The sequence below is a fragment of the Arvicanthis niloticus genome, chromosome 9 (genome assembly GCF_011762505.2).
Source record: "Arvicanthis niloticus isolate mArvNil1 chromosome 9, mArvNil1.pat.X, whole genome shotgun sequence".
Classification (NCBI taxonomy): Eukaryota; Metazoa; Chordata; class Mammalia; order Rodentia; family Muridae; genus Arvicanthis; species Arvicanthis niloticus.
In genome coordinates, this window is record NC_047666.1 from 36723209 (window position 1) to 36746418 (window position 23210).

The 23210-nt window shown below is 44.0% G+C and overlaps 1 protein-coding gene across 1 annotated transcript; it reads left to right on the top strand.

Annotated features, from left to right (window-relative positions):
* Positions 1-3339: 3339 nt before the first annotated feature.
* Positions 3340-22914, top strand: Arl6ip5 (ARF like GTPase 6 interacting protein 5). The gene is made up of 3 exons (XM_034512641.2): positions 3340-3601; positions 19181-19398; positions 21982-22914. The coding sequence occupies exons 1-3, from the start codon at positions 3426-3428 to the stop codon at positions 22152-22154; spliced, it is 567 nt and encodes a 188-aa protein (XP_034368532.1). The 5' UTR covers positions 3340-3425; the 3' UTR covers positions 22155-22914.
* The last annotated feature ends 296 nt before the right edge of the window (positions 22915-23210 follow it).

Here is a 23210-nt window from a genome sequence, read left to right on the forward strand (position 1 = left end):
GTGGAGCACATCATAAACTCTCAGACATCTGCTATATAGTCTATGGCCAGACAGAGGAATAATCAGGATGATGTTTACTAAAAACGTTAAGTCCCTGTGGAAAAGCCTCAAGAGAGTGCTTTAAAATTTTTTTTGATTTATGTGTATGTATGGTGTGTGTGTGTGTGTGTGTGTGTTCCCACAGAGGCCAGAAATAAAGTGTCAGCCCCCTTGGAACTGGAGTTACAGGTAGTTGTGAGCCATCTGATGTGGGTGCTGGGAATTGACATCTGTCCTGTGGAAGAGCAGCAAGCACTCTGAACCACTGAGCCATTGGTTGTAAGAGACTAATGCCAAGTATTCTTAGTCCTAAAATTAGTAACATAGCCGCTAATAATAAATAGCTTTTAAACAGAGACTGGGGTAAAGTTGATTCACTGTGTACTCATTCAAGTTTAAAATGGTTGGGTGACAAGGCATAAAATATAGAGAAAACAAAACAAACAAACAAACAAAAACCCTATCGAATAAAAACCCCATCAAACAAAAACCCACCATAGTCTAACCAGAGACAGGAGCATACTCAACATTTTCAGAGAAAGTTAAGGGGACTCATCCTATGAACAGAAAAAACAAAACAAGACAACAACAAAGGCAGACCTCTTTGGATTCTTTCTTTTTTATTTGCAGTAATGATGGATGAGCCTATGGCTCTGTGCAGGCTAGAAAACCTCTACCCTGGAGCTATATCCATATGGGGGGGGGGGTTCTTTTTGTTTTGAAACAATAGAGTCTCACTAAGTTATCCAAACAAGCTTGAATTTGCAATCCTCCTGCCTCAATCTTCCAAGGAGCTGGGGATAAATATAAATAAATAAATAAATAGACAAAATATAGCCAAGTAATATGTGTTGACTGTGGGTTGCCTTTGACGGAAATAAGCATGTTACTAATACATTTTTGACAGAACTGTACTTCTGAGCAGTTGGAAGGAGAAAGTTCTTCGTTGTAGTTGCCAACGCTCACAGATTTTTCTAACAGGTGCTGAACTCTGTGTTCCCTCCCGGCCACTGGACCAAGATCATTCACTCAGTTTGCCCACACGGATGCCTTTTAAAATTGTTATGCTCCGGGAATTCCTCCACACCCTCTGATTTCCTGTAATTGAATAGAGGCCTGGCACGGCTCTACTTAGGACTCTCCTCACTGTCTCCCAGTTGAGTGTTTCCAGCACTGCAGGCCCTCAGAAGGCAGAGCAAAGCAAACGCTTACCCTTTCTGACTCCCACAGTGCCTCACCAGAGGCTGGAAAGGACCTAGAATGCCTGCTGGCGTGGTAATTAGCAGTCCCAACATTTTCTCTCCCATTTCAGCTATTCACAATGATTTCAGCAACCACAATGATCAATGTCAACAAGAGAACAGTCAGCAGGTGTTTATTATAAAAATATAGAAAACAGGTTAAAACACTCTAAACATCAACCAGGTAAATTAAGGACCCTACTGGCTCTTTGTTTTGTTTGTTTGTTTGTTGTTGCAATAACGAGGTCTGCACACAGGACCAGCGTTGCTCCATGCTATGCAAGTGTTGATCACTGAACTATATATTTCTAGCTTCTTGCTTTTTATGTTGAGTCACAATCTTACCAACTTGCTCCAGCTGGCCTTGAATTCACTTTGTAGTGCCTACAAGCCTTGAACTTGAAATTCTGTCTTGGCCTCTTCTGAAGTAGCTGAGCTTCCAGGTCTGCCTCATCTGCCAGTTTGTACTATTACTGATCACAGTAAAAGCCGTGAATGCTACATGTGCTAAACACCTCCCAAACATTCCTTAGTTAGCCGCTGTGGCAGATTTTTCTACTAACCTTAGTTTGAAGAAAGTAAGGCTGGGGGAAGTTAAAACATTTCTCCATTGGCCTGGAGAGATGACTTAGTGGTTAAAAGCATTTGCTGTTCTTCCAGAGGAACCAGATTCAAGTCCCAGTTCCCACATGGCAGTTTAGAATCATCTCTAACTCCAGTTCCAAGAGCTCTGACACCCTCTTCTGACCTCAGCAGGCACAAAGAATGAGGGTGGGGCACATACAGAATGCAGGCGAAACATTCATTCACAAAAAAAAAAAAAAAGTTGTTGTTGTTGTTGTTTAAAAAAAAAAAAAAAAGGAACGACTTTTCTCCAAAGTAAATTGCTGCATTGATTGCCAAGCTTTCCTAAACACCAGTGGCTGCAGGGAGTTTTGTAAAGCCACTATAATTTCCCCCACTGCTTTTCTAATCAGCAAGGACAACTAAATTTGACAAGTATGTTTTATTAGTTTTATTAGTCTTTGTTTCAGGGGAAGTTGGTGGTCTTAGTAGAGCTCTGTGAGTTTGGTTAAAAATGAACAGTTGCAAATTTAGAAACACTGTTACCTTAGGCACTGCCATCTCAGAAGCCTAGGAGTCAAAGGGATCCGGGACACCACAAGAAAATGGCTCACAGATTCAACTAAGCAGGGCTCATAGGAGCTCACAGAAACTGAAGCAGCTAGCACAGGGCCTGCATGGGTCTGTGCTAGGTCCTTTGTGTATATATTATGGTTGTATAGCTTGGTGTTCTTGTAGAAGTCCTAGCTGTGGGAAGGTTGTTTTGTTTTGGTTTTTGTTTGTTTGGTTTTTTTTTTTTTTTTTTTTTTTTTTTTTTGCTACAAAGTTTTTTTAGGGAAATGTTATTGGTTTAATATTGGAATAAAACTGAGAAATTTTTTTTTTCTGGCCTGGGAATCCATGTTTCTGACCAGAAACACAGACCGCCTCCAGCAGTTGTTTGCTTTGAAGCTGCTAAGAGCTCACTCAGGAAGAAGTGAAGCCATCCAGAGCCTATCTGATCATCTATCTATAAGGATGGCACAGCGGTTCAGTAATTTTGCCACAGGACAGCAGACATGGAGAGTGAATAAAAAAGCGAGCTGGCCCTCCCTCCCATTTTTTCCAGACTGATTTCACACAAAGTGACTCATGAAATATTGCATGCATATGTGGGGAGATTAGCAATTACTGGACTTCCAGGACACTGAGGTCGTCTTCCAGTCCTTTGCACTTAGACTGACAACTGAACAGCTGCCTCCAAGGCAGAGTACACACACAAACTGTGTTTAAAAAGAGACGGTTTGTATTTTAAGCTGCCAGAGACAACTGATACCACCTTTAGTTTACGTAGGGTATTTCCGCTAGTTACTTTTTGTCTGTACTCTGCTTTACATTTGGTAAAGCCCACTGTTTTCCGTCACTAACCACTTCTAGCCAATCACAGTCAGAACAACACACCCGCCCGCAGTCAATTTCCTGGGCCCTGCGGTGCTCTAACCGTAGAGCCAATCCGAAGGAGCCGCTGTCATCTTTCATCCCGCTGGTTGCTGCCGCCGCCGTCTCCAGATTCCGAAGGCGAAGCTCGCGAAGCAGAGGAACATGGACGTGAACCTCGCCCCGCTCCGTGCCTGGGATGATTTCTTCCCGGGCTCTGATCGTTTCGCCCGGCCGGACTTCAGGGACATTTCCAAATGGAACAACCGTGTAGTAAGCAATCTGCTCTATTACCAGACCAACTACCTGGTGGTGGCTGCCATGATGATTTCGGTCGTTGGGTAAGTGGGGTCTTCTGCCTGGAGCACCTGTCCAGAGTCAGGACGTAAGGACCCCGGGGACAAGATTGCGAGTTGCAAGACTAGGTCCACACGGGGCACCTACCCTGAGGTCTCGGGAAGTGGCCAACCCAGTGGAAACTTGTTCTCAGGGCGGGGCCGCAGCTATCTGAGGTCCCCTTTCTTTCTCTTTTTGCTCTAGAGACTGAGACTTTGACAAGGACCCTGTGAGGGAAAAGGTGAGGGAAACGCTGAGAACTTGGGACAATGAGAACTGAAGTCAATCGCCTGTCAGATGTTTGTAGCACAGTGGGTGTTTTAAAAATAAGAAAGAAAGAAAGAAAGAAAAAAAACCGTGGTGTTGTAACCTTGTCCTGGGGCTGTCTAGAAAAGCCTGGAGTGACAGGGTGTGGACCTAGGGCTGTGTTTAAGTGACCTCTCTGCCTAATGTCTGACAGTACTGTACATGAAGCTGAGCTTCAGCTCAAGAGGGTGCGAGTCTCCTGGTGGCGCATCTTCCTCCTGTGAGGTGACTCTGGAAATGAGGCCCCCTGACTTTTTTTTTTTTTTTTCCCCAGAAGTTGTCAGACGCGGTCGCTTTAGCTTTGCTCCTTAGCCTGGGGTCTTAAAACATATCTGAAGACCTTTTCAATGCTAGTTAAGAAGTTCCCTGTGATAAGTCAGGTTATACATGAACGTTCTGGCGTACATACACATGCACATTTCTGCACCTGTTTCCCGAGAAGCTGCATTTCCTTGTAGGTTACCCTTGAAAAATGCTTCTCCCACCTTTTAACAAAATAAGTGGTTATATTCGCCACTTTTTTATCTCTTATATGAATTTAAATAAAAGGCGTTATGAAGGACCCCCCTTGCCCTAAAAGAAGTCCTTTTGTAAGGTTTCTTTTTCAGAACAAACCCAAAGAGAAAGAGAAGCTGCTGGGGGGGGGGGGGACTAAAAGGAGAGAGGAGAGATTCACACTAGGGGTGCTTAGGAAGGGGTGAGTGATAAGGCGCTGTCTTAAATTGCCCTGAGGTTAGCTGGCTTATTTACTTAGCTACCTCCGGGCACCAGACCCCATGCCGAGCTCTGAGCACACCAAGATGAATCAGACTTGAATTCTGGCCCAGGGACACATGGCATTTGCTGAGCCTCAAAAGGAGCAAACTCGCAGCACAGAGGAGACTGGCAAGCTTCCCCATTTCCGGGCGTGGTTCGGAGTGGGCACCGGTTCTCAAATGCAGGCTCCATGTGAGATCTTAACTGTGTGTGGCTGAAGGAACTGCCAACTCTGGGGATGGCCTAGTGTGCAGAGGACACAGGCTCTAGTGGACTCTGACTAAACTGGCAGCCGAGGAACCACTAGTCAGGGGAAGAAAGCCAGAGGTAGTTGTCCCTGAACGTGCCCCAAAACTATGCTTCTTCCCAGAGAAAAACTTCACAAAGTCTCTTCTTTAAAATAAAATAATTCGGGTGGTGGTGGCGCACGCCTTTAATCCCAGCACTTGGGAGGCAGAGGCAGGCAGATTTCTGAGTTCGAGGCCAGCCTGGTCTACAGAGTGAGTTCCAGGACAGCCAGGGCTACACAGAGAAATCCTGTCTCGAAAAACAAAAAACAATAAATAAATAAATAAAATAATTAGCTGGGCACTGGTCGTACAAGCCTTCAATCCCAGCACTTGGGCAGCAGAGGCAGTTGGGTCTCTGTGAGTTCAAGGCCAGTTTGGTTTACAGAACAAGTTTGAGTATAGCCAGGGCTACACAGAGAAACCCTATCCTGAAAACACAACCCAACAAAACAAAAGAACTCTAATAATGCATTTATGTCTCTTGTAAACTTTCATTTTCTTTCCTTCCTCTTTAGTGGTTATGTAGTCATGGGGTGGATTATCTTATCCTAAATAGAAAGGTTTGACCCAGACCAATCAAATATACAAGGAAAAAATAAAATCCCCCTCCCCTATAACACTCAAAGCATTATATGTCCAGACTCCAGCACAACCCTGGTCACCTTGTGGCTTTCATAGAACCCATTTTTCACAGTCGGCTCTGAACTCAATAGAGCTCCCTCGTTATGTTCTTAGGCCACTGAACCAGGCAGTCTGGAATCTTCACCTTTTCTCATTTCCATGTCACATAAAACTATCCATTGTTAGCAATGTCTTTGAAAATACAGAGAAAAGCGTCCGTCGTTATATATTTGCAAAGGGCCAGGCAAGGCATGGTAGCTCATGCTTATAAAAGCAGTACTCAAGAGATTGAGGCAGGAGGACTGCACAAGTACCAGACCAGCCAGAAATAATGAAATTTTCCTTATACCCTAGGATAAATTGAGCCTGAAAGCTTTGGGTTTTTTTTTTCTATGCATCTCTAAGCACTTGCTAGCTCTCCCCACAAATTCTTCCTTTCTTCCTTTATAGTAAATGCTAATAAACTTTTACAGAGGGCTTTGTGTGCCAAGTACTTTGCTAAGTACTGTGTGCTAAGTATTTTACTGCATTGTGTCATACAGTTCCACAACTAAACTAGTATTATTTTCATTATTAAACCTGACACTCAGAGAAGTTGAATGACATACTTACAGCCACAAACCCAGGCTTGTCCCCTTAACTACTGTGGCATCTTCCTGGGAGTCAGGAGGTTTAGAATTATAGTGTCTGAAAGGTGGAAGAAATTCAATACCTTTGGGATCCGAGAACGTGGCTGATTCTGGAACATTCCCCTTTCTAAACAGAACTGTCCTCTTTGGAGGCTGCAGAGGATGGTGGGTCTGGGCACTTCTGGGAGCAGCTTACCTGGATCCTCTGCTAGTGGGTAATCGTTTCTCATGATGAAATGTTCAGTGATTCCATCTCTGTGGCCAGGTGGCCCTTTGGGGACATTGGTTGGCTCTTGAGGTCCTCTATTTTTTCAGATTGGCTTGGCTGAGGATAGATGGGGCTTTTTTTTTTCCAGATCACAACATGAGGGAGGAAAGACTCAGGAGTACATGAGGTAGCTCCAGAAGCACTAGGAAACACTAGACCGAGATAAAGATTAAAAGGGGTTAAGATAGAGATAAGATGTCTATAGTGGGTCCTGACTAGGAAGGGCTTGGGGGGTCCGAAGTTAGGTCTTCAAGCAAGGCATGGCAGTGCATGTTTGCAATAGGGAGGACAAAGCAGGAAGGTAGTGAGTTTGACAGCAGCCTGAGTTACATAGTGAGTTTCATGCTGTGTAACAAGAGTTCATCGGAAAAAGAAGAGGAAGTTTGGGCTTCGTCCTAAACTCAGTATTCAGTATTATTCAGTACATGACTTTCATGTAGTAAGTACACTATGCATCTCAGATTCTGTGAACTCCTGCTGGTCCTTTCCTCCTCTTCCTCCTCCTCTTCATCTTCCTCTTCTTCCTCCTTCTTTTCTTCCCCCTCCTCCTCCCCCTCCTTTTTCTTCTCTTACCTTCATTCACCTTCATTCACCTTCTCTTTTTCTTCCTCTTCCTCCTTTTCTTTCTCTTTCTCTCTCCCTCCTCTTCTTTCATCACCCTCCTCTCATAATCTACTTTTCTCTTCTCCTACCATCTCTGTTTTTGTTTTAAAGATGGGGGTCTTGCTCTTGACTGGCTTGGAACTCAAGTACCTCCAGCTTCAGTCTCCTAAGACTACGATGACAGGTGTGCATTGCTTAGCCTCCTAGCCCCTCTTACAGATGTTTTTATTTCCGTCTGTCTCTTTAAGTAGTATAAGTTAATAGTTATGAGCCTGATTAAGTGTGTCAGAATCCCAGCTGCCAGGCACCAGCTGTGTGAGCACACCGCCTCATCTTCACTGCAGCACCCACCTCACAGGCTGCAGGAAGACCAGCCAGCATCCCATAGGTGGCGATCTTACAAGAGCCTCCTCATTTCTGCGGCATAAAATGTTACTTATTTCTTATCACTGTTAGTGTTGCCAACTAGACAGCTCAGAAACACAGCTTCTTTAGGCCAGTGACCTCCACCACCAGAGTCCAGCCTAGGTCTGTTTTCCCACTTCTGCAAGACTCCACTTTGGTATCACCTCATGGCAAAAACATTGTCCCAATGTCTCTCATTGCCAGTGTTAATCTGTACTTGTCACTTTCCTGTTACCCCCAAAGTCTTTTGTGTATATGTATATACAAGAAAAGAAAGATGTCTACGATCAGAGACCAGAAACTATCTTCCCAACCATGACAAGAGTCATCCATACATTAAGATATTATGTTTATATCACACATGTCAACAGAAGTTGTCTTAGTCATTTTTCCATTGAGACGCCATGACCACAGCAACTCTTATAAAAGAAAGTATTTAATTGGGGCATGCTTACAGTTTCATAGGTTCAGCTCATTATCATCATGGCAGGAAGCATGGTGGCACACATGATACTGAAGCAGTCACTAAGAGGTATATCTTGATCCACAGATGGGGGGGGGCACAGACAGAGGCTGAGCCTGGCATGGCTTTTGACACCTCCAAGCTCACCCCCAGTAACACTTCGTCCAACAAGGTCATACCTCCTAATCCTTCTAATCCTTTCAAAGATGTCCGGTCCCTAACTGAACAATCTAATACGGGAGAACATTCCAATATTGGAGCCTCTAGCATTCAAACCACCACCTCAGTCTTTGCCATTGTTTTTGCTTTGTTTCCCCAAAATAAAAAACACAGGCAACAGTTAATTACCCTTCAAACCTTAGTACTATAAGCCTGCTATACACTCTAGCTGTGGGTGAGGATTTCCGTGTGCTGGAGGGAATGCCTACAGATATGAACTGGAGAAACCTATTCAAAGACTGAGCCAAGGAGCGACAGCACTTCACTCCCTGGAGTTGATCAGAAATGAAAACCCTCTGGCTCACTTCTGACCTCTTGGCTTTATATTTTAACGAGGGTCTTAGAGGATTTATCCTTCCTCACTTTAAAATCTGGTCTACTCTGGCTCAACAGAAACACTGACATTGAATTAATAGCATCATTAAATGGCACCGTGACTTATGGCAATGCTACTTTTACAAATTCTAATTGTATTATTTTGTTGCTAGGTTCAGGAATCTGTTGATTTTACCCCTTCTGACTCTCCATGTGACTGTGACATGTGTACCCCAAATCTTAATGAGAGCTAGGAATCCTGCTAAGTAGCCGTACTTTTGGAAACATGAAGGTTTGAGGTCATGCAGCCAATTGGAACCCGAATCTGCTTATAGTAGCCGAGGTGATTGCTAGCAGGTGAAATAGCTTTTCAATCAAACCATATGGTGAATTCGCTAAAAGTTCTTGCTTAATTAGATTTAACTATTTGAAAATTACATCATTTTACTGCTATGCTAACTTATCTTACTCCTTCCGGACAAAAGCTCAGGTTCTGTATTTTCTGGTGTGGCCTCACATCACTAACCACACACAGTATTTGCAACTTGTAGATGCTTCTCCTTGTCTACAAGGACAGGCACACATTGCACCCACCCCATCCCCCAACACAGAGCAGGGGGCCACTGTTGGATGAATGAGCCCAGGTTTTCTTGGCAGGGATCACTCTCTGTCCTGAACATATGGCCCATGAAAGTGTTAAAGGAGGGTGGGATCAACAGCTGCTACTTTATGCTTCTGGCTTGTCAAGATGGTAAGAAGTTTCTAGAAGGCTAGTAATTATAGACTTGGGGATGGGGGGGGGGAAAGTATTAAGGTAATTCTCTTCAAAAGAAGTGTGGTTCTGTACATGCCCAAGGCATATGGCTGTCAGTATCTGGTACTGAGCATGCTCACACTGTGCTTTTAAATGCTACAAGGAGAAGGAACTGGTTGCCAGTTGGTGAGGAAAGAAAGAGCTAAGAAAGTCCTGGGTGCCCTCATGGGGATATATTTAAACATTTGTGGGAAGAAAAGGCTTGACATCTGTGTCCTCTCCTGCTGGCCTCTAAATAGCCTTTGAGGTCGCTCCCTTGTAGCTACCGTCCTTTGCCCTGGCTTTGATCAGGTAAACCAGATCATTTAGGTTTTTTGTTTTTTTGTTTTTTTGTTTTTTTGTTTTTTTTTTTTTTTTAAATAGTGAAAGATAGGCTGTAAGACAAAAGATAATTGGAATGTTTTTTTTGTAGACTGTCTATTGCATAGTCAGTCAGTGAACCCTCCATTCCTGTGTTACCCAGTGCCTGTATACTGACCGTGTTTGTAAGTTTATGCTGGTAGCTTTTCTTGCTTACAGATTTGTTTGTAGTTTTTTTTTTTTAACCTCTTTTTATTCTGCTAGTGTAATAAACGGTAAAAAAAAATGGTAAGAAATGGGAATTACTAACAATTATTTTCATGGTTGTTTGCAAATCGAATAAATTGCAGTCTGCTTATGCTTTAAGATTAGTGAGTGTCAGCGGTTTTTCGATGGATTCTTATTTGTGTCCCTTCCTTCATCCACTCAAGGGGAGTGGGAAGCATCAGCAACCTTTCAGATACTGGTGGGAAGAAGTGGAGAATAGTACATCATGATTCCTTTAGCAAGATTAAGGTCCAGAGGGGTAGTGAGACAATGCCAAAAAGGTCAGAATTAATTTTTATACACATCAACCAAGCCTACAAAAATACATAACTACAGCCAGGCAGTGGTGGTGCATGCCTTTAATTCCAGCACTCAAGAGACAAAAGCAGACAGATCTCTGAGTTTTGAGGTCAGGCTTGTGTACAGAGAGAGTTCCAGGACAGCTAGGGCCGGCTACACAGAGAAACCCTATCTGGAAAAACCAGAGAGAGAGAGAGAGAGAGAGAGAGAGAGAGAGAGAGAGAGAGAGAGAGAGAGAGGAAAAAGAGAGAAAGAAATACACAATTACATAGGTACATGTCTTAATTCCACTTAGAAAATTCTCCAGTGTTGGGAAGAAAGACTGTTATGTGGATAGGTGAGAGGGTTATTACATTTTCATAATATAATATTTCAATCACAACTCACATCACTTCTCAGTTGAACAAATATTAAACTGGGTACCTAGCCAGAGCCTTAAGGATAAACAACCCACCTGCCCAATCGTCACAGTTTTCATCTCCATCTGCCCCATCCTGCTTCTTTAAATAGACTTCATTGAGGGAAGGCGCGGTGCAGGTGGATGTCTTCTTCCGGTGGGTTTTGAGTTTTTTCTGACTGCAGACCTTTAAGAGATCTGTCAACGCTCAGATATTTAATCTAAAGATCTTTCATGTGAGCTGAGGATGTGACTCAAAGGGAGAGTGAGCTTTGCCTGCACAAGGCCCTGTGTTCTATCCCTTGTAGGCAAAATTACCTCTTGTAAAATATCCTTGGTGCCATGCATATCTCTTGTTCTTTCTGGCTTCTCTCTGTCACCATCTCTTTTTTTGTGAAAAGAATTCCCACCCTACCTGTGTCAACTAGTTGGCATTTCTGTTTCTTTTCACTAGGAAAAGATTTACGATGTTTCTAGGTAAAGTAAAATGGGTGTATATAGTATAGATTCTGGCCCTTCTCCCTCCCTTCCTCCCTTCCTTCCTCCCTTCCTTCCTTCCTTCCTTCTTTCCTTCCTTCCTTCCTTCTTTTCCTTCTTTCCTTCCTTCCTTCCTTCTTTCCTTCTTTTCCTTCTTTCCTGCATGTATGTCTGTATGAGGGTGTCAAACCCCTGGAACTGGAGCTACAGGCAGTTGTGAGCTGGCACGTGGGTGCTAAGAATTAAACCAGGATCCCCTGAGAGAGCAGTCAGTACTCTTAACCATTGAGCTCTATCTCCACTGCCCTCCCCTCTTAGAAGTTGGAATTTTAAATCAATTTAGGGCTACAGAACTTTGGACAATGTTGGGATTCTATCATTTTATAGTACGTTGTATTATCTTATTTTCCCCAGGACCAGTGAATTTTTATCCTTTAACATTCATCTTTAGAAGACTTACCCTTGACGTAGCTTCTGTTCAGGGAATGCTTTTGCAGGGAATGCTGAGAGATAATAGCTGCAGTTTGGCTCCCATTCAACAGCTGTTTACTGCAAATAGATAGGATTTCAGGTGCTTGCCGCGAATAGGTGCATGTCTCACTCTTCCCTTCCATTCACTGGCAGGCAGAAAGGTCATTTAATACAGAAAATGGCATTTGTTCATTGCTACTTTTGCTGTCCAGATTACTTGCCCACCAATGTGATGTATGGGTTGGAGGTTAGTGTGAGGTAAATAAGATACTCATTTTTTTTCCCCCTCAAGACAGTGTTTCTCTATGCAACACCCTGGCTGTCCTGGAACTCATAAAGATTCTCCTGCCTCTGCCAGACACTCGATGGAAGGGAACTTAGTATCACCAATCTCATTAGCATGTGTCCAATCCAACTTTCCTCTCTTGCCATGTGACAATTATTCTCAGGTTTTCCTTCATGGACCAAAAGCATTCAGGAGGACCGGTTTGTCAATAAACAAGTGTCTTGTATCACTTCCAAAAGGTCCCTGGCTGTGGGAAGGAGTGTGAGCCTAGGCGGTGAGGGGCATATGAACATCATTCTTCCATTCTCTCCAACGTCGTAGGTGATGAATTCACCCCATCATAGAAAGTTTAAATAGAGTTCTGACCCTGCGGGAAGGATTAGTTATGGTTACTAACTCAGGTCCTACTGATTGCTTATCAAAGGTAAACTTTGACCAGTGCTGGGTGTGGAGAGGTAAAGTGCTTGCTGGGGAAACATGAGGATCTGAGTTTGGACTCCTAGCATCTACATAAAAAGCGCTGAGACAGGGTAATCCCTAGGACTCCCTGGAGGGCCAGGCTGGTCAGGGAGATATCTCAAAAAATAGGAGAGAGCTATGGAGAAAGGCACTTGATGTCAACCTTTGACCTCCATGTATGCATGTGTGTGCACACAAGTACGCATACACATAAATAATAAGTACATTAATAAATAAGCAGGTAGCTTAGTAAATGTCAGACAAAACACAAGAGGTTAGCGTAATATGCCTTGCTAGAAATGCCTTGAGACACCAACTGCATGAACTGTGGGGGGGTAAGGAGGGGAGAGTGCTTAGTTAGGTAGGGCAAAGCATACAGGATACTGTGAATTCTGTGGGCCTTGCTAATTCAACCATGTAGAGAAATCCCGAGGTTATGTTACTTGGACCTTCCGTGACAAGAGAGACATGCTCTTTTCCCACCTAAACTTTCATTTGTCCTTCTTGAAGTCACCTTTACCCTGGTGATCCTTAGGTCCAGGAGATGATGGTCCCATATACCGAAGACTAATTTATGTCTAAAATTAGACATTGTTTACAGTCAGATATAGTTCTTCCAAGCTGGCTGGATTGCTCAGTGGTAATGGCACTTGCCGAGAAACCTAATCGCCTAAGTTTGATATCTGGGTGGGAGGAGAGAACTTACTCCTGAACGTTGTCCTCTTGACCTCTATATCAGCACCGTGGTGGTAAGTACATACACTAAATAAATAAATAAATGTAATTTTAAAAGACTAAGAATTAAAAACAAAAAACCAAAAAAACAGAAAACCAGAAATAGTCCTCGCCAGGAAAGAAGTCGTGTTAGGAAAGCAAGACAGCCACTGAACACTTAGGGTGATGGTGAGAAAGAGAAAGGACCCTCAAGGGACAGTTCAGCAGCACATTGTCCCTGATGTTACAGCCTATGCTGGTCACACAGTTGGCCAAGGTGCCTCCAGAAAGCCCAGAAGGCCTTGCATCCTCCCCCAGTCGTCTCATCTCAGAGTCTCATCCTATAGGAGCAATCAGCACGCCTCCTCCTACCCCCATGGTGCTTTTCTTACTTGTCCCTTTAACAAGCAATGTGAAGAAGCAAAGGCTGGAGCCATTTCCCTGTCCTACTTAGTATACAATGGGAATAAGTGTGGCTTGTCTGTGTTAAGTCTCATGCTTCTTAATGGATGGCCACAGAAATATGCTGAACTTAGTGAAATGGTACGAAAACATTTTAGTCTCTTACTTTCCCCCCCCTTTCATTGAGACATTTATCAAATGTACTGTGCTAAGCGCTAGGGCCCAAAATGGGACATCTCTGTTCCTTGTGGAGCTTTCTATCTAGGAGGGGCTAGAGATGTGTTCAGTACTCACCCACGTAGATGTAAAGCTGCCACTGTGGTAAGGGCTGCGGGAAAGAGGCATATGGTGTTCAGAGAGGCTGAGAAAAGGCTGCTGAACTGAGCCTTAAAGAAGGTGGGAGTGAATCAGGCAGAGAAAACAGCTCCTGCACAGGCTAGTGACTGCCCCGGGAAAGCAGAGTGAGCTCTAGCAACCTCCTGATGTCTGGGCAGAAGTGCAGAATCAAGATATGGATGGTGTCAGGAAGCTGGCAGGGAGGGCTACTGCATGTCAGGTACCAAAAGGGCCTCTTAGTAGATGTCGAGTAAGCCAAATACTGAGGTTGGTGAATAGGGAGAGCATGGAGCTTACCCTGCAGCCAAGCTCCCTGTCCCAGGGACCCACCTCAGGTACAGCAGTGTGCAGTAGTCGGGGCAGGCTTCGTAGAATGTAGAAAGTGCTGTTTTTATAAAGGTAAGGAGAAGCAAGAGTGTGCCTGGGTGTGTTCATAATTGCTGTGAGCCCCAGGCTGGGTAAAGACCACAGGAAAACCTCACCTTCTCAGAGAAGCGCCCTGTGAGTAAACAGACCTTCTCTCCCCTTCCATGTGAGTCAGGCTTCTCCAGAACCACACGTCAGAAACAGCTGCTGGGTTAGAAGTCAGCGTGAGGCTGCCTCTGCTTAGGAAACACTTCTGGGCCTTGTGGGTTCTGCTTGCTGTGACAGAATTTACCAAATGTTCTCTAAACCCTCTGCTTTCTTTAATTGTACTGGCAGCTCTGCAGTTGGTGGCCTTGGGCAAGGTTATGGACCTTCCTTAGCTCACTTCTGTGTGAACTGAGGGGCTTTCCAAGATGCTCCTAGCTCTAGAATGAAGTAACTGGGTAGGAGTTTCCTCCCTCGGCAGTGTATACTGAATCTGTAGATCTAGTCAGCAGCATCATAAGCTAAAGACCCCCATACTCGGGAGACCCTTCCTCAAGTCTCAGGAGATCACGACCACCCAAAGATCACAAGAAACCATACCTGGATGCAATCAGCAGAGGCTTTATTAGGGAAATTGGCCGGCGGTCAAACCACAAGCTCTCTCTCTGAAGAGCAAGGTTTGGCCCAGAGTAATGGGTAAGGGGTCTTTTAAAGAGCAAAACCACAAACCAGGGGAGTGGAGAGGGGGTGAGGGGTTGCCAAGGATACATAAGAATAGCGAAACATTCCAGAAAAACCCACCCTGAAAGGTTAATAGCCATGGAAATTACTCAGTACAATCATTTTTCTCAAAAATGTAGTCTTACCAAGTCACTGTCCCCTATACAAAATATTTCTCACTTCCTCCAGTCACAGCCCCACCTAGACGGCTTGCATCTTTTATCTGTGGTCAGGAATGCCTTCCTGCCTTGGGCCTTTTCCACCCATAGGCGGCCTACTGCCTGAGCTTTGATTCAGGGAATAATGTCCTCCACCTGGAATGTGCCCCAGGGAAAATGAAGGCCTGAAATCTTATTTTCAGTTTCTCGTTTTGGAATCTGTACTTTTCTGCCCAGGTCTAAGGGCAAAGAATCTACACATATTTCATAAAATGGCCTTCATAATTTTTCACTCTACAGAGCCTTCAGGAGTCTCTCTCTCTCTCTCTCTCTCTCTCTCTCTCTCTCTCTCTCTCTCGCTCTTCTTCCTTGTCCACATACACACTGGGCAACTGCTCTATCCCTGAGCACCCCCTCAGCCTCTGCCACCTTCTCTCTCAAAAAGAAATAATCTGGGGGAGGATTCCCATGGTGGAGGAACAGAGCAGCTTGGAATGGAGGAGATAGTCCCTGTCTGCGCTAACCACACAGAATGGTTGGATTGGGAAGCCCAGCCTCACCGTGTCTCCTCCCCCACGTCTCCCCCATGACTGTGCTCTTTTGTTTTTTTGAACCTCAGTTTTGTCTCATACTGCACAGTGGGATTGTTTTCACTCACTCTTTAAGATGGCTTCAGGAACTCACAGTGGCGTTCTGAATGTTTTTACAACCAAGAGCAACCCCACCTCAGGAAAAAAGTTTATTATTCAATAGAATGGGGTAATCTATAGAAATATGTTCATCTCAAATTGAAAACATATTTCATATTTTTAGCCTGCATAGTTAGGTTTATGTTCTACAAAGAACAGAATCTCAAATGTCCTGCCTGTACTCCATCTTTTTCTCCCTCTTCCTCCCTGTTTCTTATTATTCATGGATAACCAGTAAATAAACGCGCACCCAGCCGGGCCTGTGAAAGATGAGTGTCTTGTTTACAGAAACCACTATTCAAAAACTGGATTTTATCTTGATGGGTGTGACTAACAGCCCAAGCACTGGCATCTCAGACCATAACTGCTTCCCAGATTATTGTACTCATTGGAAAATGCCGTTAGTCTTGTGTCTGGTGTGTGTGTGTGTTTCATGTGTGCCTGTGTGTTATTGTGTTACAAGTGTGAGTGGCTACCAAATCATCTTCGTGGTGCTCATTTGACCGATTTTCAGAATGGAGCTGCGTGCACTCTGAATATGAAAGACACTAATTTCTCCTCCCAGTAACTTTGTTCTCTCCCCGCCCCCTCAGTTTGAAGCTTGACGCTTTCTAATTATAGTTTGTGGCTGGCCGTGTTGCAAGCCCAAACCAGTTCTATAGGAGCCCTTGCTTTTTCTCCCTGGAGCCTGAGCTACAGGAACAGGTGGACAGCAAGTGTGGAATGGCTTGAGTCAGCTCTGGATTTTCCATTGTTCTTCATCCCAGGCTTTATTTAGACATTCGGTTCAGATCTCTGCTTTACTTGTCCAAAAGTAAAAGTAGAAAGAAAATACGTCATGTGACTTTTATTATACGCTTTACAAATTATTATTTTAATGAGAATTCCAGAAAGACTTTGGTACTTTGCCGCAGATTCATCAGCTCTTGTTTGTAGTTCAGTTTGTAAGAGTTCCTTCAGTTTCAGACCTCCATCCTCGGCTGTCTCTCTCCCCACCGCTGACCATGCTTTTGAGACAAAGTCTCTCATTGAGACCTGGGCTTGCCAGACAGAAGAGGCTAGCTGGTCATTGAGCCCCAGGGGTCCACCCATGTCTACCTCCCCATTGCTGGGATTACAAGCGCACACTTTCTCACTGGCTTTTCTCGGTGTGCTGAGGACCAGACTCATTTCCTCAGGCTTGTGTAGCAAGCACCTCACGTTCCTCCCTGGCCCTCCATTCTAGTTCTTTCTGTTAATTTTGATCTTTGCTTTTTCTTTATAGACCAGAAACATTTGGGTGGGGCCTAGATTACAGAGATGGCTGTGTGAGAGGGTATCTTTATTGTTTTTAAATGTCAGGTATTTTAAATTATCCAAGTAGCATAAGGTAATTGAAAAATATAAAAAAAATGCTAGGCTTCCCAGAACTTGGAAGGCTGAGGCAGAAGGGTTGCCATGAGTTTAAGGACAGATGGGCTACAGTGGGAGACACACACACACAAGGAAGGAATGAAGAGGGGAGAGAGGAAAGAGAGAGAACAACCCACAATGTCCCCACCCACCATAACTATTGAAGTCTTGGTCTAATTTCTCCCAGACACCCTCTCCCTCTCCCCCTCCCCCTCCCCCCTCCCCCTCCCCCTCCCCCTCCCCCTCCCCCTCCCCCTCCCCCTCCCCCTCCCCCTCCCTCTCCCCCTCCCTCCCCCTCTCCCTCTCTCTGTACTAGGAATGACAGCCACACCAGGCCTTCTTAGGACTCTCCCATTTATACCTTCTCCAGAGTCCCCAGAATTAAACTATCTGCCCCTGGCAAAGATCACGCCCCTGCTAATGCACAAAGCCAAACATAATCACCTGAAGTGAAGCAGACTCTTATCCCACATCTGCCATTAAAACGAAAGCATATTAATATAAATGGAAATTTAAAGAAACCAAAATTCTCACTCCAGGCTTATAAGCTTATAAAAGAAAATTTTAAATTGTGCTTGCAATTTCAGAAGGTCAGAGTCCATGGTGGTGAAGCAAAGGCACAGCCGCAGGAACAGCTGAGAGCTCATATTTGGTTTGGCAAGCAGGAAGCAGGTGTCCTAAGAATAGCTGCAGTCCTTTGAAATCTCAAAGCCCACCCCCTACTGACACACCTCCTCCAACAAGGCCATACCTCCGAATCCTTCCCAATTAGTTCTAACAAGTAGGAACCAAGTATTTAAACATGTGAACCTGTGTGGGCCATTCTCATTCAAATCACAATATTGGGCTATATAGTGAGAATCTGTCTCCATAAAAAGGAGGGGAGATAGAAGACTACAGTGCTGGGTCCTTGTCATTTACAAAATGCTTGTGGTAAATTTCGTCTTCCTAGTGTTTCCTGCATTATCCAGAGTCAGTGACAGTTGCCCTCCGATGAAGACCTTTGTCTCATGGACCAGTGAATTTAGGGGCTATATATTTGGCTTTCTGAGTTGACAGCCTATGTTAATGATGGTTGGGGCCTCTGGAAAGTTCAATCAAGGGGGTTTTTGTCTGTATGTGTCAGAAATCATAAACTAACGTTTCTGTGGGGCAGAAAGATTAGATCACTTACTAGAAAAGGAGCCTAGCGAACAGCAGCTTGCTTTAGGCTTTTATGACAAGATAGCAATGGTGGGTAGGGAAGACTGGGCTCCATGGAGAGCTTCTGTGCAGCCTCAGTGAGGAGATATGCCAGCTGTTGGGTTCCAAAATGGAAGGTGGGTCCAGGGAGATTGTATTTTCTTATTCCAGTAGAAGTGAGAGTTACCCCATGTTTTGTTTTGTTTTATTTTGTTTCGTGTTTTTTCCCCCATCGGATTCAAATAAACATTCCACTGTACAGTCCAAAGAGAAATATGACTGTAGACAGGATCTTGCTCATGGAGGCCATTGTATGACCCCCCTACCCTACACTGTCCATCGTGAATAGATGAATTCATTCATCCATTATTTTTACTAAACATGAAACACTTAGTGCTAAAAATAAATAAATAAAACAGAACAAAGCTACTGGTGTGCAGTAGTGCCTAGCATCTATAAAAGCTAGACACACGCATCTATAAGAACATGGGCTCTTCAAATTGTGGGGCTCTAGTACGATACACTGACAAGTCAGGTGGGCACCAGGCTGCTCGCGATGCTCTTAATGTCTTAGTTCCACCATTTCCTTTGTTGTTGTTATGGATCATCCCTTCTTTCCTCCTCTTCCTCTTTTTCACATTCTGCTTTGTTTTGGGCGGGTTGTTGTTGTTTTGGTTTTGTTGTTGTTATTGTAGAGATAGAAGCCTGCTGTGTGGTTAAAGCTAGCCTTGAACTCATGATCCTCCTGCCTCAGCCTCCCAAGTTCTAGGATTGTGTGGGCCACCATGCCCGGCTATAAGTGTCCCTGTTTCTAACTACTAAGGCTGTTTCTCTATTTAGGATCAGTCAGTTCTGTCTACTTCGTAGGTTGTGGGCTTTAAAGTTCTGGTGTTGAAGTACTTAGTGAGTTCTCAATGGTTTTCGCCCCTCCTCCTCCCTTCTCTCCCATGCTCCACCCGCTACTGAGACTGTCATTCTTTGTTTCCCATCCCAGGTTTCTGAGCCCCTTCAACATGATCCTTGGAGGAATCATTGTGGTGCTGGTGTTCACGGGGTTCGTGTGGGCAGCGCAGAATAAAGACATCCTCCGCCGGATGAAGAAGCAGTACCCGACAGCCTTTGTGATGGTGGTCATGCTAGCCAGCTACTTCCTCATATCCATGTTCGGGGGTGTCATGGTCTTTGTTTTCGGCATCACTTTCCCCTTGTTGTGTAAGTAAACCTGCTTTCCTTGTCTCCCTTCATTAAAATAAATATAGATGAAGTCGGCCAGTAGGCATTGCATCACCTCTTGGAATATCTAACGCAGTGTCAGAATCTTCTAAGACAGCACATGAAAACCTAGCAGTTGCTTGTTTCCACAGATATATGTGGGCACTTGCAGTGTGTCGTGTGGCTCTTCTTACACAGAGATACCAATAAACAAAACAAATGCAAATCCCGGTCACATGGCAAGAACTGGTACAACCTGCATGGCATCTTCGTGGTGGCTCACAGCCACCCAGAACTCTAGTTGCAAGGGATCTGATACCTTCTTATCCCTGCAGGCAGCAGACATGCATGAGGTATGCATGCATGTATGTATATACACATACATACAGATACAACTCTCATACTCATAGAAAAGTAAGTATATCTGAAAAAATAACTGGACCACAATATAAACACTAAATACTATGATTCTGGTAAACTAGATATTTTCTAAAATACCTTATTTTCTAAGACCTCAAACAGTATGAAATGAAACAAGGGTCTAATTCTAGGTCTCAGTAACAGAGATCTGGCTGAAATGTTAGTGTAGTTGCTGACAAGAGAGTGTCCCTTTACATTTGAAAAGGTTTCATCTATGCATGTGCTAAAGTAAATAAAATCATTTGCTTATCTGAGATCTTGTCAGATTGAGCCCAGAATATTTACAAATAATCCTGCCCTTTATTACATACACGATATCAACCAGTAAATTCAAGCTTTGGAAAAATTTCCCCAGATTTTCCTTGCTGTACTAGGAGTCGGTGCTGAAATGATTCCATTTAAATATACTGGTTGCTAAATATAGTACCTTCTCTGCCTAAGAGCCTGAGACAGGCCAGAATAATGAAATAAATCACAGAATCAAGAGTCTCCATTTCTCTTGCTACTCTGGTTTTCTTACAGGAAACCAGAGTGTCATCAGTCATCCTAAGTAGGCTGTGTTCTCCTGTCTCTAAAACAAGGAAATTATGATCAGTTATTCTCAAACTCTGATACATGAGCATCATCTGTCTAAGAACTGTTTGAAATACTGTTAGAAAACATGTATTTATAGGTCAACAGTGGTGCCCCAAGTGCCTGATGCTTAGAAAGTGGTCCTTATCTCTAAAGGGCAGGGTAGGCTAGGAGCGTCTAGTCTTCTTCTGAATTGTACATAGTGTATGGGAATTTGCCTATAATAGGCTCTTTGTTTATATATTTATATATTATATGTTTATATATTATATGTAGTACATGTGCATATGCATACATGTACCTCCCCATGTGTGTAAGGGTGAGCATGCAGACCTAGAGTTCATATCAGGTGTCCTCCACCATTGCTCTCCACTTTATTAATGGAGGTGGAGTCTCCTGATGAGCCACTTGGCTATTCTGTCTGTCTGGCTTGGCCTGGGGATCCTCTGTTTCTTCCTTTCCAAGTGCTGGGGTTGTAGGCTGGCTGCCACACCTACATGGCTTTTAGGTTGGTCCTGGAGACTCCCCCAGTCCTCACACAGTTGTTCACTAAGTCATTTTCTTGCCTTTAATTTTAAAAAATTGCATCTATTTATCATCCACCCATCCATCCATCTATCCATCCACCTATTTATCTGTCTGTCTATCTATCTATCTATCTATCTATCTATCTATCTATCTATCTATCTATTTATCTATCTTGCCCAAGAAACTATGGAGGTAAGAGGACAACTCCTTCCAGCATGTGATTCCTGGGGATCGATCTCAGGTCATCAGCCTTGGAGGCAGGCACTTTACCTACTGAGCCATCTCATCAACTCCCCAGCACTATTTAACAGGCTCTTTGGATGCTTTGTATGTACATGGAACAAATAACTGTTATAGATCACAAAGTGTCTTAAAATACAGATTTTCTAGCCCATTCCCTTGGTACCGGGACAAGAGGTGCATGAAGAAGGACCATGAACCTATTTCATAGTAAACAAGGCCATGTCATTCCTGGTGACTCCTTTAGAAAATATGCCTCTTTGGAGACACCTTAAAGATGGGGTTTACCTGGATTCTGATGTTTAAGGAACAAAGTACAGATAAACAACCCCCCCCCCCCCAAAAAATGTCCTTCCTGGGAAACCATGGGTAAGTGGATTCCTATTCAGTTGGAATCACCTCAGTGGACAGTTATGTTGAATGTCATGTTGTTTAAGTAACATTTGCAAGGTAGGGATTTCAGTTTGGAAAAAAGCATGTGGCTGCCAGATCAACGGTCTTCCAAATTAGTACTGAGGGGTAGAAGGGGGGATTATTGGACTGGAGAAATGGCTCAGTGCTTAAGAGCACAGAGGACCCAAGTTTGGTTCTCCACATCCATACTAGACTCCCTAGAACTCCAGTTCCAGGAGTCACCTGGGGGGGAGGGGATGCGGGGGGCTGATGCCATAGGCCTCTGCAGGCACCAGCTCTCCCGTGCATAAACCCACAGACTCAGACACACCCACACACATGATTTAAAAACAATAGAAGGTTTATTTATCTTACATAATAAAAAAAAAGTAAAGAGAATTCTTGATTTGATGCTGTCATTTCTTTCAGTGATGTTCATCCATGCATCCCTGAGACTTCGAAACCTAAAGAACAAGCTGGAAAATAAAATGGAGGGAATAGGCTTGAAGAAAACTCCGATGGGCATTATCCTGGATGCGTTGGAACAGCAGGAAGAGAGCATCAACAAATTTGCTGACTACATCAGCAAAGCGAGGGAGTAAGTGGAGTAAGCGCAGCTTGCCCCGTGACAGGGCCAGGGTCGCAGCGGGCATCCGGTTGCACTTTCCCCTTGTTCAGTCAGACCCATTTTCTGTCCGTGGTTTTGAAACAGAAGGTGCACGTCTTACCACCCAACAACTATCCAAGGCATCATGCATGCACAGGCCCACTGCTAAGATATGACCCACAGAAGGTCTCAGAAACTGCAAAAATACAGACCCAGTCTCCCGTTGTGTCTGAAGTGTCCCGGTGTGTTTTTGAAAGAGAATGTGGATTGGACAGCCACACGTACCATTGTATTGTAGGGGAGAAGTCACTGTAGAGTCTGGAGGCAACGTGGAGGATATGAAAGGCAGTTGAAGTATAGGATGTTGGGTGTCAGCCTGATTCTAATGCTGTGCCCTCCAGAATCCCCCGAGACTATGATGTGTCCGGTATGTTAGTTTAGCGGTATTATCTTTGTTGTTTTAAAACCAGAGGTGATCTCTGTCACTTTGGCACCTGTTTGATGTGCAGTGGAAACTGGATCAGCCAGTTGTTTATATCTTGTTTACGAATATGAAGGTAGCCGTTTAGGACAATGTTTTGTTAAATTTTGTAAAATTTTTAAAAAGGGTAGTAATATGCTTTCACCAACAGGTGTTTCTTGCAAACTAAATGTCAACTTCCTGGGGTAGGGTGGGGAGGCAGGGGTGGGGATGATTACAACTCTGTAGCTTCTGTTATTCTTGTTAAAAATAAATAAAAATAGAACCAACTTGAGTTCTGTCTATATGACACATTTTTTTTGTTACTACAACAGTAAAAAGGAGTCCAAGAAAATGATGTTTACATGGATGGGGTGTGTGTGTGTGTGTGTGTGTGTGTGTGTGTGTGTGTGTCTGAGAGAGGGTGGGAAGGGAGAGATGCCACATGCATGCAGTGCCCACTGAGGCCAGAAGAGGACATCGACTCCTGTAGCTGGAGTTACAGGTGGTTGTGAACTGTCTTCCAAAAGAGCAGGAAGTACTCTTAACCTCTGAGCCACCTCTCCAGCGGCAGTTGTTTGGTTTGCTTAT